Raw genomic sequence first — 12250 nt, 5'->3', positions numbered from 1 at the left:
TGAAAGTTATCGGGCGTATTTCGGGGACTGATATCTATGAGTGGCTGCAATTTGGTGCAGCTTGATTGAATTGGAGGGGGCTGTTGGGCCTTGGCAGATTAATGCGCTCCACTGAGTGCCATTCTAGCTCATTCCATTTTATTTCATTGCCAATATTGCTCATATTTTTGTGCCACTTGGTGCCATTTGGTTTTTGCCTCTTTAGCGGCTCACCAGCTCGTGTCTGAGAGTGAACCAAAAAAAGATTCAGGTGATAATTCATCACCTCTCACATCACCACATTGTTTTCATACTATCACTTCATTAAACATTCATCCACTAATTGCAGAAATCTCTGTTGGCAGGTGTAATAGTTTTAAAAATATCAGTTATTGCCAGTTAAATGTTTTCGAATTGTTTTCATTCATAATTGAATAATTAAAGCAAATTGGCTGAGGAAGTACAAATATCAAGCATGAAAAAAAAAAACGCACATGCTGCTCTGCATAGATCCGCGTGGGTGTCAAACAGATAAGCTGTAGCATCACGTCTGTTTTAGATTCCGCTGGTGACATTTGCAGCATAAAAGTGAAATATAGAAAACATTAAAGTTGAATAAAAGAGAAAAAGAAGGGAAAAAAGGAAATTAAATACTCCCCTTTCTGTTTTTACACAGAGTCACTTCATTTCATCTGCTTCGGCTCGGAATCACTTCATTATCCCACTTTGGGACTCGACCCCGTCAGACACAGTTCACAAACCAGCAGCCGTAATTGTGTTGATCACTTTAGTTTATGTTTGTTCAGGAGAGGCGTTAAAACTTGGAATAGACACAATAAACCACATATTAAACAGACTCATCGTGACATTCTCAGTGTTGAAAGGTTTCCTGGAGAACTTCTCTGCAGCCGTGCTCCTCAGTGTGTGCACAACGTGAGCCTCTGTTTTAGTGCATAGTGCTTTGTTATGTTATTTACTGGGAGAATGCAAACTGGAAATGGCAGCGTGTCTGATCTCATTCGCTGGAAATTCATCCGGTCTGCTCATCCCCTTCTCCTGAGAAGAGTCTGGTTCTGTGCTGATGTGTTCTCTCACAGCACAATATACAGTTAACATGCATTTGTTCACTTATACCGGTCTCAAAGACTTTTTCAGTATTTCTGAGTAAAAAAGGTAAAATCGAAGTTTAATTTTAAGAAAATTATAACCCTGCCTTTATGAAATATAACCTTGAATTAATGTGCAGTTATTTCAATTTAAAAACGTTGAACTCAACTGAAATTTAACACAGTGTAAAGTTGCCCGACTTGACAAAGAAGAGACAGGAGCCAGTGTTCTTATAAGGAGGGGAGATTTTATTTATAACACATGGTGCTGACAGGGAGTCTCCAGCTCAGCGTCTATTTTACAAGGTTTGATCTGCAAGGCTGCGCATGTACTGTACGGTATTTGGAAACCAAGATTGCAGTGGCACTAGAAACACACGCTTGAAACAACAGACTCTTTCTGTATTTTTTTGGTGGTTTTTTTTTCTCCATTGTTTTCTTACAAAATGGTACAAACAACAATACAAAATATTTGTGCTGTTGACAATTTACAAAAGAGGTCTTCTGACTCAATAACTGTGCAATTATTTTTTTTATCAGCTTTTAAATTTTTTTTTTCTCCTCCATTTTAAACTAAGTGAGTATGGTCGACCAGAATCCCTTTTTCCCCGAACGGCAGCCCCGGTCATGCGGGCTGCGACACATTTTAAAATGTTGTATGATTACTGTAATAGAACTCATCTGTCCATTATAAAAAGACACATGCAAAAAGCTCCAATTGTACAGTTACAGTTTGCCTAACTCAGTCTGCTTAGCGTCAAGCAAATACTACATTATGTACACTTCCACTTGAGCAGTATCGGGAGAACCAGTACGAAAACACCGCCGCCTGTTCTTTTGTGATTCTTTCCAAGGGCAGGACAAAAAGTCTGGCGTCCGCTGGAGCCTCCCGTCATGTGCGTGTCCATGGTCAGGCAGTGTGTCCGCAGTGAGACCACGTGTCCTTTAACTAACACCAGTCAGAGAGGCAGAGGAGCTGCTGCAGGGAACAGGGACGGACTAGAGCAGTGCGATAGCTCTTCCCTCGTTGGCCAATTCTCCCCCTCACTTTGGCGAGGGGACGTCAATAAGACAAGTGGAGCACGGATGGAACGGGTGAAGATCAATCTTCCTCCGTTTCACAAATTGCATTTAAATGGGGGTCAAGTTTGACCGACTCCACCGGTGATTTGCTGCCACTTGTCACTGCGAGTCTGCGATAACATTCAGTATCGTAATGGCGTTTGTGTCATGTATGATGACACAGTGATAAAGGTCAGTTACCTTGTGTAAAGTGTGTGTGTGTGTGTGTGTGTAGGGGGTTGGGCCTCCTGCTGTGTTTGGCCCTGAATCTGGTCTGTACGTCTGATAAAGGTACGTCTGTATCCTGTGAATGCTGCACGGCCTTCGGTAAAGTGGGAGCTCTGTGGCTGAATTGGAACGATGCTGAGAGGGCTTATATAATATAGAACACTCACGTATATACAGTAAGGCCTAGAGGAGTGAGTGTGTGCGAGTGGAGACTGTACACGTCGGTTTGAGATGGAACCGTTTCACCACCGGGGAACTTGAACAGCGACGAGGGGTATGGCTGAAAGCTCGTTTGAGAATCGCACCGATTCTCCTTAAATGCACATGGCTTTTTGTGGTGACATATTCCTCGCCCCGGGTTTTCATTGGAAATAAAAAAGCAAGTGAGTGAAAGAAAATGGAAAGACCACACGGACACAGACAAGTCAGTCCACCAAATGTATAAAAAAAAAAAGTTCTGTATATACAACATTTATACGTCAGAAATGATCACAAAGAGTAAGAAGTAACAGCTGTGTTTATTTTGTGTATGCTGATGGATGAGAGCTTATCCAGCAGCGAGTCTCCTGCTCTCAGCTCGGAAAATCACCGCTGACCGTTTCTTCACTGACGAGGTGCGTTTTAAACCCATTTATCTGCGGATCTACATCAAGAGATTCTTACCCTGTAAACGTTATTAATCAAACTCCCTTCCCTTGTTTATAGTCGACTCACTCGCATCCTCATCTCTTTTTAATGGCATGATGAATATTTACATTAACAGGTACCATTTCCCACTTATCTCTTGTCACTTCTTTTCCCTTTCCGCTTTGAAACCGTCGCCAGCCTCTCGCACATTCTGCCGTTTGCGTGACGACGACGGAAAAAAGGGTAAAGATAGTTTCAGCGAACCCTTTAACGCAGGTGAGGAGCAGGTGAAAAGCGGTCGGAAATACAAAAGGAATACGAGCGGAGACTCCTTCACCTTCGCATCGTCTGAAGAACACTGCAGCTACGGAGATCCCCCCCCCCCCCAAGTGTTCATCATATTCTTAATTAATAGAGGATCTGGTCAATCCACATCAAGATGAAACCACCGAGGAGCATTTCAATGGGCACTCAGAAGATAAGGAATGATTAAATCTTTTCTATCATTCACCAGAATCTCGCCGGTCCCCTCTGTGAAATGTTTTGCATATTTAAATAATTTAATATAAAGACTAAAGCTCTCTCTCCCCCAGTTCTCCATGTAGAAGCAGTTCCGGGAGCCTGAAATATGATTACAAAAGCCCATGGGTAGTGGTGCTTTTTTTTCATTAAGTCACAAAACACAACTGTCTTTCAAAACGTCTGTCTTTTTAAAGCGCAATTACCGAAGCTTTAGTTTTGCCCGTCTGCTTTGATAAAGTGCGGCGCTTCATAACAGACTTTCCCTTCCGCTAACTTCTTTTCAAAACCTCTTGAACTCGCATGCCAACAATTTCAGGAGAAAATTTCAGATGAATGAAACGCTGCCTGAAGAGAGACAGATTGCGAAGGCGCTAAATCCCTGGCTGAGGCTCAGTTCCCCTCGTTTCGGTGACAGGGACCAGCACCAAAGTTTGTATATTAAAAGTTTGTCGAAGAAACAACAGTGAATCAACAAAAGAAGAAAAGGAACGGAGGGAGGGAGACAGAGAGAGGGAGAGAGAGAGAGAAGGGGGCTCAGAATGTGGCTCAGACGAGCTCACGACTCTCTATGAAATGTTATCGGAGCGATTTGAAGTCATCTCGTCTTTCCTCTCCCCCTCGTGTTTGTACAGTTTATGGAGTTTTCTTTTTGGAAACATTGACCACACGATAACTGGCGCCGTGCTCGTGACCTTTGGGTGTCTCGGCATCAACATGCAAACCCTAATGACCTGAGAGGTCAAACCCCTCCTCAAATAACCCTCATATGTACTTCACATACAGTCACATCACAGAGGTAACACACTTGACTTGTCGAAAATTCAGCAACAAGCCTCATCAAGTTTTATGTGCAAATACTGAGAGCTCAAAACAAACACAGCTGCTATTGAAAGCCACAATAAACAAAGACACACGCAATGCATTTCTTCTCTAACACAGTCCCATTATGTATTTTTCCGTAACCACATCTATAGGAGCACAGATATGCCCGACTTGGAAAGTGAATGATTTGTCCATAACTCACAGACACACTGTTGGCCTATGTACAGTACGTCTACATACAGTACAGCGCCAGTCAAACCAGCACTGACGCCCCCTTCCCCCCCCCCACAGGTGCCACAGCGCTGCAGGACGACAGAAATGAGGAGGGAAAGGGCTGAGTTAAAGGGTCAGGGGTCGTATGGGGGCATGTAAGCCCAGAAATGGCAACCAATCCTGAGTTAGCGGGAGTCTGCTAAAATACGCACCACTGAAGGCACTTTTTAAACAACAGTGCTTCTGTTCTAAGTAATTCAAGTTCAAGAAAGAATAAACCAGCGCCCTCCGTGCAGGAAGGACTTTCATATCCGCGTTCTTCTTCTTCTTCTTCTTTTTTTTTCTTTCTTCCTTTTGTTCCTCTCAGACAAAGCAAGAAGCTCAACCTAAAGCTTCTGCGGAGAGAGGCAGGCGGGGGCCGACAGCGAAGGGAAAAGTGAAAACCCTTAGGAATCGACTTGAATCAAAAGGGAGTGAGGACAGAAAAAAAAAAGCTGCAGGAACCAAAAGGAAAAAACAAAACCAGACAAAAGTTACTGAAACCCTACATCCGGCGTCAAACCTAAACTGAAACGAAAGCACAAGAGTTTGAGGAGACAAACTACGAGAAGCCTGCGATTCGGAGCTTCAGTTTCAGTCTAAGACTTTCGAGCGGGTGACGGCTGAGAAGAGAAACTGACTCACGGGGACCGGTCCTCTGTGGTGGGTAATTTCGATTGGTTGGTTGGTCAGTGTGAACAAGTCATTTTTACCAATAAGGGTGTTGTAGCCCCATGTGTTAGAGGGACAGAGCATGGCAGGCCAGCTGACGGGACGAGCGTGTGTGTGTGTGTGCGTGCGCCTGTGTGACCGGGCCGGTTTAATCTTCGTCCCCGCCGCCGTACATGTCGGCCAGCTTCTTGAAGCGTGGGCCCCAGTCGTTGAGGTAGTCATAGTCCTGGTCCCCCGTGCTGGAGGAGTTGAGCGAGCTGACGGAGCCGGCGGTGGAGCCGCTGCCCTCGTAGTCAAACACCAGCAGGGAGTCATAGGGAGGAGCGGTGGGGTCATTGTCTGCTGCTCGCAGACCCTGAACAGGAGCAGGGAAGAGGCAGTGATTAGTGCTCATGTGCTTATATAGTGGAACATATGAATCAAATATAAAGGACCAGTGATGGAAAAGCAACAAGTTGTTAGAGATCAGCTCCATCTCTCACAAAAGACTAATTTAGAAGAAGAAAGGTAAGAATTGGAGCAACAGAAGATGGGGCAAGATACTGAGCAAAGGTATTTTGCTTTGTGGCACTGACATTTATCAATTCTATCTTTGTCGTAGCCCTTTGTTTAGTCTCAGGTCTACTTGTGAAACATAAATGCAGTTAAAAAAAACATCCACGGCACTGTGGGTGAAAATCTGTTCTCTGGGCTCCAGACTAACTTTTAACATTGGTTGCACTGGTGCCCTTAACTTTTTCATTTAGGCGCACCAGCACATACTTTAGGTGCACCAAACATTTTTCACTGCACCTTTTAGCACCGCTATAATACATCTATTATACATTTTCTTGACAGTTACCATATACATTGGTAATTCCTTGAGGGCGAGGAAGCGACACGACTCGATCAAATACAGAGACACCAGATAAATTTCTGTCGTACTGGTGCAACCAAGGACGTTAATTTGTCAATACGCTTAAGTTTTGTATTCAGGTGCATTCGGTGAAATGGTCTAATTCCTGTTACATGTAGCTGTGCAGATGTGTCATTAAACCTTCCTTTTAAAGGCCAAGAGTCAGTGTGTCTATAAAGGTTCATGTGTATAAATACATGAATAAGAGCTTTGGCTATTTCTTCTTTCTGAATTTGATCTTTTATCGTTTAAACATAAATCAACATTTTATTGCGGTTATATAAATTCGATGTGAATGAGATTTGGTCTGTATGTTTTCTGCTGCCGCTTTAAAACCCGGACTTGTTTCTCCAATGACAAAATGAATGTCATTGACCAGAGGGTTCGTCAGGAGAAGAGAATTTGACTTCATCCACATCAGTGGGAAACAGTCAAAAAAGCCTCAACCCTCTGGGGCACAGTGCGTGGAACACCATGTGTTTACCAGCCTGCTGGAGCGCCGTCAGGTGAGTGCATGTGTGAGTGAGGGGGGGAGAGAGGAGAGAGAGAGAGAGAGTCAAGGCTGGATGGATCAAAGCTGAACAGCTGCTGACACCCCTCGAGTGCGAAAGTGTTGTCACGAGTCTGTCAATCAGCATTTTCTAGCATCACTGTGCCAAAGCTGGGGTTGTGTGTGAGACAGGTGTGTGTGTGTGTGTGTGTGTGTGTGTGTGTGTGTGTGTGTGTGTGTGTGAGAGAGAGAGCAGTGAGAGCAGGGGAAAGCTACACAAAACACAGTTTCATCACCATTCTGCAGTTTAAGTAAGAAAAGCATCTAGAAATGAGTAATCACATTAAATATCAAAACAAAATATCATGATGGTTTTGCTCTCATGCGTGTGAGATACAATGTGTGTGTCCGCTGTGTGTGTGTCCGTCACCTCGTGGATAAAGTCCCCGATGTCTCCAGGATGGGGCACGACAGGTCTAATTGGATACTGGGACTCTGGGATTATGGGACGCTCGTCCACCCTGCGGACACCAGGCGGCTTGCTGATGATGTGCTCCAAGGAGTCGGGCTGCTGCAGCTGGCTCAGGTCATAGTCCTACACAGCCGCAGGGGCAAACAGATGTAAGCAGGGCAGAGGCCAACATGGAAAGCATGTGTGTGCGCGAGGGCTGAGTCTCTCGGGGATCTCACCTGGTCCTCCTCTCCTCCTCCCTCTTCATCGTATTTGAGGATGTTGTCCCTGACATCGTCTTCAGGGTCAATCAGCAGCTGCTTCGTCTGCCTCTCCTTCTCTCTGCGCTTGATCCACACCACAAACAACAGCACCATGCCTGCAACACACACACACACACACACACGGACATGATAAATTGTGCTGCAACAATCGGCATTAAAAATAACCTCACCCTCTGTGAACGGTACTAAATACTAAAGTCTAACAAGTATAATGTTTAACTTGTTCACCTTCTTATTTTAGCATCTGAGCATGGTGACACACTAATAAGCACAAATACACTAATAGTATTGCAGTGTCATAAGTTTTCTAGGTGTTCCAGGTATATTAAGTGTTGAAAAAAACATATATTCTGCTCTGATATGTTTATCACCGAAATTATTTTATCCTGGTGGTCTGTCCAACAAATGTCACTTCAAACACTTAATGAGACATTTCTATACCTCCAGTAAACTGCACATACCAGTAAACTAACCAGATCTACTGCCCTGTGGTTTTTACGCCTCCGCCAACCAGCGTGGTTTCAGTCTGAATTCATCCTATGAGGTCACGTTAACTTTTCTCTTCAACCACCAAAATATTATCAGTGAACGTTTGTGCTAAATTTGAAAAGATTCCCTGAAGGTTTTCCAGAGATGATGCTCTCACAAAACCAAAACATTTCTTTGGTTAGTTCGCCTTTCATCACCAAAATCTAATCAGTTCATCGTTGAATCCAAATTTCTACCAAAATTGAAGAAATTCCCAAAAGGCGTTCTTGAAATATCCAATCTTCGAGAGTCTTTCTTTTATTCATATGAAATTATATTAATAATAATAAAAATACATAATGCACATAGGTAAATAAGTATACACACAACATGGAATACATATTTGCACCTGCTGAATATGCATCGTTATGTAAAGTGCAGCAGCAGTCACAAGGTGCATGTGCATCGTTGCAACAGGTTCTAAAGGACGTTGTGCATTATTGATTGAGTCAACTGAAGATTGTGTATTCGTGTTGCGTACAGTATAACAGTGCAGTAGCCTATAGTATTAACTCACAGCTACGGGTGAATTTGTCTATAGGACGTCTCTGTATGTACGAACAATGCAACCAAACAAACAAGCAACAGAGTAAGCCAGCGGCATGAATCAGTGGAGGACGGAGTAGCAGATATTTACTCTTCCAGGATCACGAGACAAAAACTCCTCGTTGAAAGACGCTGGAGAAGATTCCAGCAGTCGAGACATTCATCCATTATACAAACTATTGTTCGTGTTGTTGTCTTACAGCCTGGTTAAAGTTTAATGGCTGCAACCTAAACTGCACAGAGAGGAAAATCAATGCCAGTCACGGGCAGCTGTAACTTTTCCCATTGTAACTATGTGTGTGGGCGTGTGAGAGTAGTGAAGTGTCAGTGGAAGAATGGGATCTGAACACGTGACACTCACTGAGCAGTATGATGATGCACATCAGGATGGAGATGATGGCGCCGGTTCCCAGGCCAGCGGCTGCCACGGCCCCGAGAGTGGTGCAGTCTCCGTTTTCATCGCAGGGACACACCTTCACTTTGATGACCGACCTGTTGGACAGTGGAGGGTTCCCAGAGTCCGACACGATCACAGGGACCTCATACACCCCGGGCTCTAAATATATCTGGTACCGCAGACCCAGTCGGGCGTAGTTGCCTGTGGAAAGAGAGAAAGAGTAAAGGAAAGAGTAAAGTTACTCGATGCTATTAATGGGGATTTGAACAAATTGCTGGACGAGTGCCATGGTACATTTTGTAACGCGTCAAAAACATTAATCTTTCATTTTCCCTGACACCTCCTCACCACTGATCCGGGAGATTGTCCAGTTGCGTCGGATGCTGATGGGGAAGTTGGGCAGCTCAAAGACAAAGGGTCCGGCGTTGGGGTCAGTGTCGGCATCAGCGGCAGTGATGTTGACACCTTTGACATTCCTGTTCACCCTCTCGCAGATCTGAGACTCCCTGGGTATGAGCGCTGGAGGGTTGTCATTAATATCTATCAGATAGATCTGCAACGTGCCCGTGCCACTGGCTGCAGGCAAGCCTGGGAGCAGGGAAGAGAAAATAGTATCATGACGAGAGGAAAGGATGACAAAGGGAGTAAAAGGAGCGATACGGAGGAAAGAGGGACACGATTTGAAGGCCGACAGAGGGAAGGCCGATAATGAAAGAGAAGATTGAGGGAAATAGAAGAGAGGAGGTGAAACGAACACTGTTTATTTACAGTAGTGATGTTCGAGGCAGGGTCGCTGCAGAGCTGGAGGAGAATTTCTACTGTTGACAGAAATACTTCTGACATTTGTGCTTCGCAGCTCCTCTTTTAGCCTTAACACACAAATCAGAGCCATCCCAGTCGGGCCAGACGCAGGCACGGCACATCCCAGCGCCAGGAGAGGGCTTAGGTACAATAACGATGACTGTAATACAATCAAACAAATCCTTGTCTGTGCGTATTTATACAACTCTGAGAGCCATCTATGATTCAGTAGATAAAGGCACCTCTGTTTGCAATATTAACAATGGAGTTCCTGAAAGGTGAACTGGGAATTCTGGTAACACCCAGTCCTCTGTTGTCACATATTGACTTGTTAAGAGGACCTATCCACCGCCTGCGTACATACATATCAGATGTTACTCTGCGTTCACAGATAATCAAGCACTCTTGAGAATAAGACCCTCGAGATCTCCAAAGTCCTCCTAGTGACATTGTTGTGTGAATAAGTAAAATCAGTGTGAAAGCAGCTTTCCCACAGTGGAGAGTTTAGCATCCAATCACATGTATTTTTTAAGTAAAACGTGCAGTATTTTATTAAATTAATAGAAGCAATATTAACGGCACTATTCCGTGGTGTAAATGTTGCTAATTTTGAAAAACGGGTCTGAAGTTAGTTGAATCCCTGCAGTACTCGTGTACTTCTGCTGAAAACACATTATTCATTATTTTGCATATATCTTAGCCACTATCAATCATATTATGTGCAGATGTGAGAGCTGTGATATCCTCTTACATGAACCCCTGCAGACCTTACACCATGTTGTAAGTCTGTGGACATTGTTGAGGCCAATTGTCGTGAATCAGAGCAAATTGTTGAGCTATGTGGTCTGATTCGACTGTAGGCAGCCATTGCAGACTCACTACAGTGTTGCCACACTCGAACACACGTGGTAACATGCACTGGTGCACACAGACACAGACACAGACACAGACACCGACTGATGGTCTGTTGCACTGACTGAACAGAGCAACAGACCATCAGCAACAGCATTAGCAGAGCATTGAGGGTAAAGGATAGACACTTTAAACCATCAGAAAGTAAGATAGCAGTGCGGCCAGAAGAATGCATGAATGTGCATGTGCCTGTGTGGAATGTGTGGTATGGAGAAATCCCCCCCCCCACCACAAAAAAACAAGAGTTCTTAGTAGTATTAGGCTCAGAGCTGTTTATTGAGTGTGTGTCAGGGGGTGACGACACTTAGCTGCTTCCAATTACGAGTCATTTCCCCGCCATGCCCCACTGGCTGAACCACTGGAATCAAGCGACCCAAGGGCCCATCTCTGGGAGGAGATAAGGGCGATGTAATTTACAGAGATTTATGCAAAGCTGACAGATCTGCCAATTAAACATGGCAACAGAGCAAGACATTTGCCACGAGAAGAGTGAGACGCGGTTAAAGTTCCTCTCCTGGCATTGATTAAACCTTTCAAACTAATTTCTGTTCCTCAAAATTATATCTTTAGGAGTTTTTTTACGTGAATAAAAATATGTTCATGACCTTAAGATGGCCTGGATGTAACTGCCCACCTCTGCTTCATTTAGTATTTGTGGATCTATCTCCACCTAAAACACACACACCTCTGTTTTGTTAACTATTGAATGCTACACAAGTAATTATTTTTTGTTTCGTTTGAGAGCAGGACTTATTGATTTCACATTTAGATGCTCTCACTCAAAACCCTGCACTTGCACTCAAATGTAACCTGCTTGTGCTTTGATTTCCTGTCCAACCAATAGAATCGGTTATAGTTTCACTCATGTTAGGGTCTTGTGAAAAACTTGATTTTCATTGGATGGGGGTCTGTAATACTGTAAAAAAATGTAAATGTCCAATGATCACAAATCTAAGTGCTACTAGAGCTTTAGTAAAGTGTAACAAAGATTATTTCTGAAATATAATTTATTTAGGGTCAGTTGAAGGTTTCATAGAGTTGAGAGACATGAAAATTTAACCTAATACTTACTTTCATGCCAAATCTGGATATTTCACATATAAAGTGAATAATGTAACAGCTACCACAGCTAAAGAACACAAGGAAAATACAGAGATACCCTTGTATAGAACTAATGACATAGCAATACCATTAAAACAATAACTTGAGTTGCATTCTGACAATAAACATACATGATGACTGCCACATATTATTATTGACAGTAAAAAGATTTTCAGATTTTCAGCGATTTTTATAAAAACTTCTCATTGCTTTGAATACATTATATTCAATCATCACTATTTACACATTATCTTATGCTGTTATCATTAGTGGCCACTTGTTATAAGCATATAGTACATGCTCCTTTATTTTACTTATAAATAGTTATTAGTATTCGTTATTATTCAGGTTATGGGGACATGCTTTTGTCTCCATATGGAAGACAAGTCTCCATAATGTGACTGTCTAAACAGATTTAGATTGCCACAACATGAGTAATACCTGGACCACACACACACACACACACACACACACACACACACACACACACACACACACACACACACACACACACACACACACACACACACACACACACACACACACACACTCATACACGTGTGCACACTCATGCG

At 43.4% G+C, this 12250-nt stretch overlaps 1 protein-coding gene across 1 annotated transcript in view; it reads right to left on the bottom strand.

The window, feature by feature from the left end:
• Positions 1–1313: 1313 nt before the first annotated feature.
• LOC118110790 (cadherin-4) overlaps positions 1314–12250 on the bottom strand; it is a 215460-nt gene continuing 204523 nt past the window's right edge. The window contains exons 13-17 of the mRNA XM_035158856.2: positions 9210–9449; positions 8826–9062; positions 7346–7485; positions 7086–7250; positions 1314–5625 (exon numbers count right to left, since the gene is read on the bottom strand). Coding sequence (XP_035014747.2) covers positions 5419–5625; positions 7086–7250; positions 7346–7485; positions 8826–9062; positions 9210–9449 — 989 coding nt within the window. The 3' untranslated portion in view covers positions 1314–5418. The remainder of the gene's footprint in view (positions 5626–7085; positions 7251–7345; positions 7486–8825; positions 9063–9209; positions 9450–12250) is intronic.

This window comes from Hippoglossus stenolepis, chromosome 6 (assembly GCF_022539355.2).
Source record: "Hippoglossus stenolepis isolate QCI-W04-F060 chromosome 6, HSTE1.2, whole genome shotgun sequence".
Lineage (NCBI taxonomy): Eukaryota > Metazoa > Chordata > Actinopteri > Pleuronectiformes > Pleuronectidae > Hippoglossus > Hippoglossus stenolepis.
This window is presented reverse-complemented; position numbering and strand designations above follow the sequence as displayed.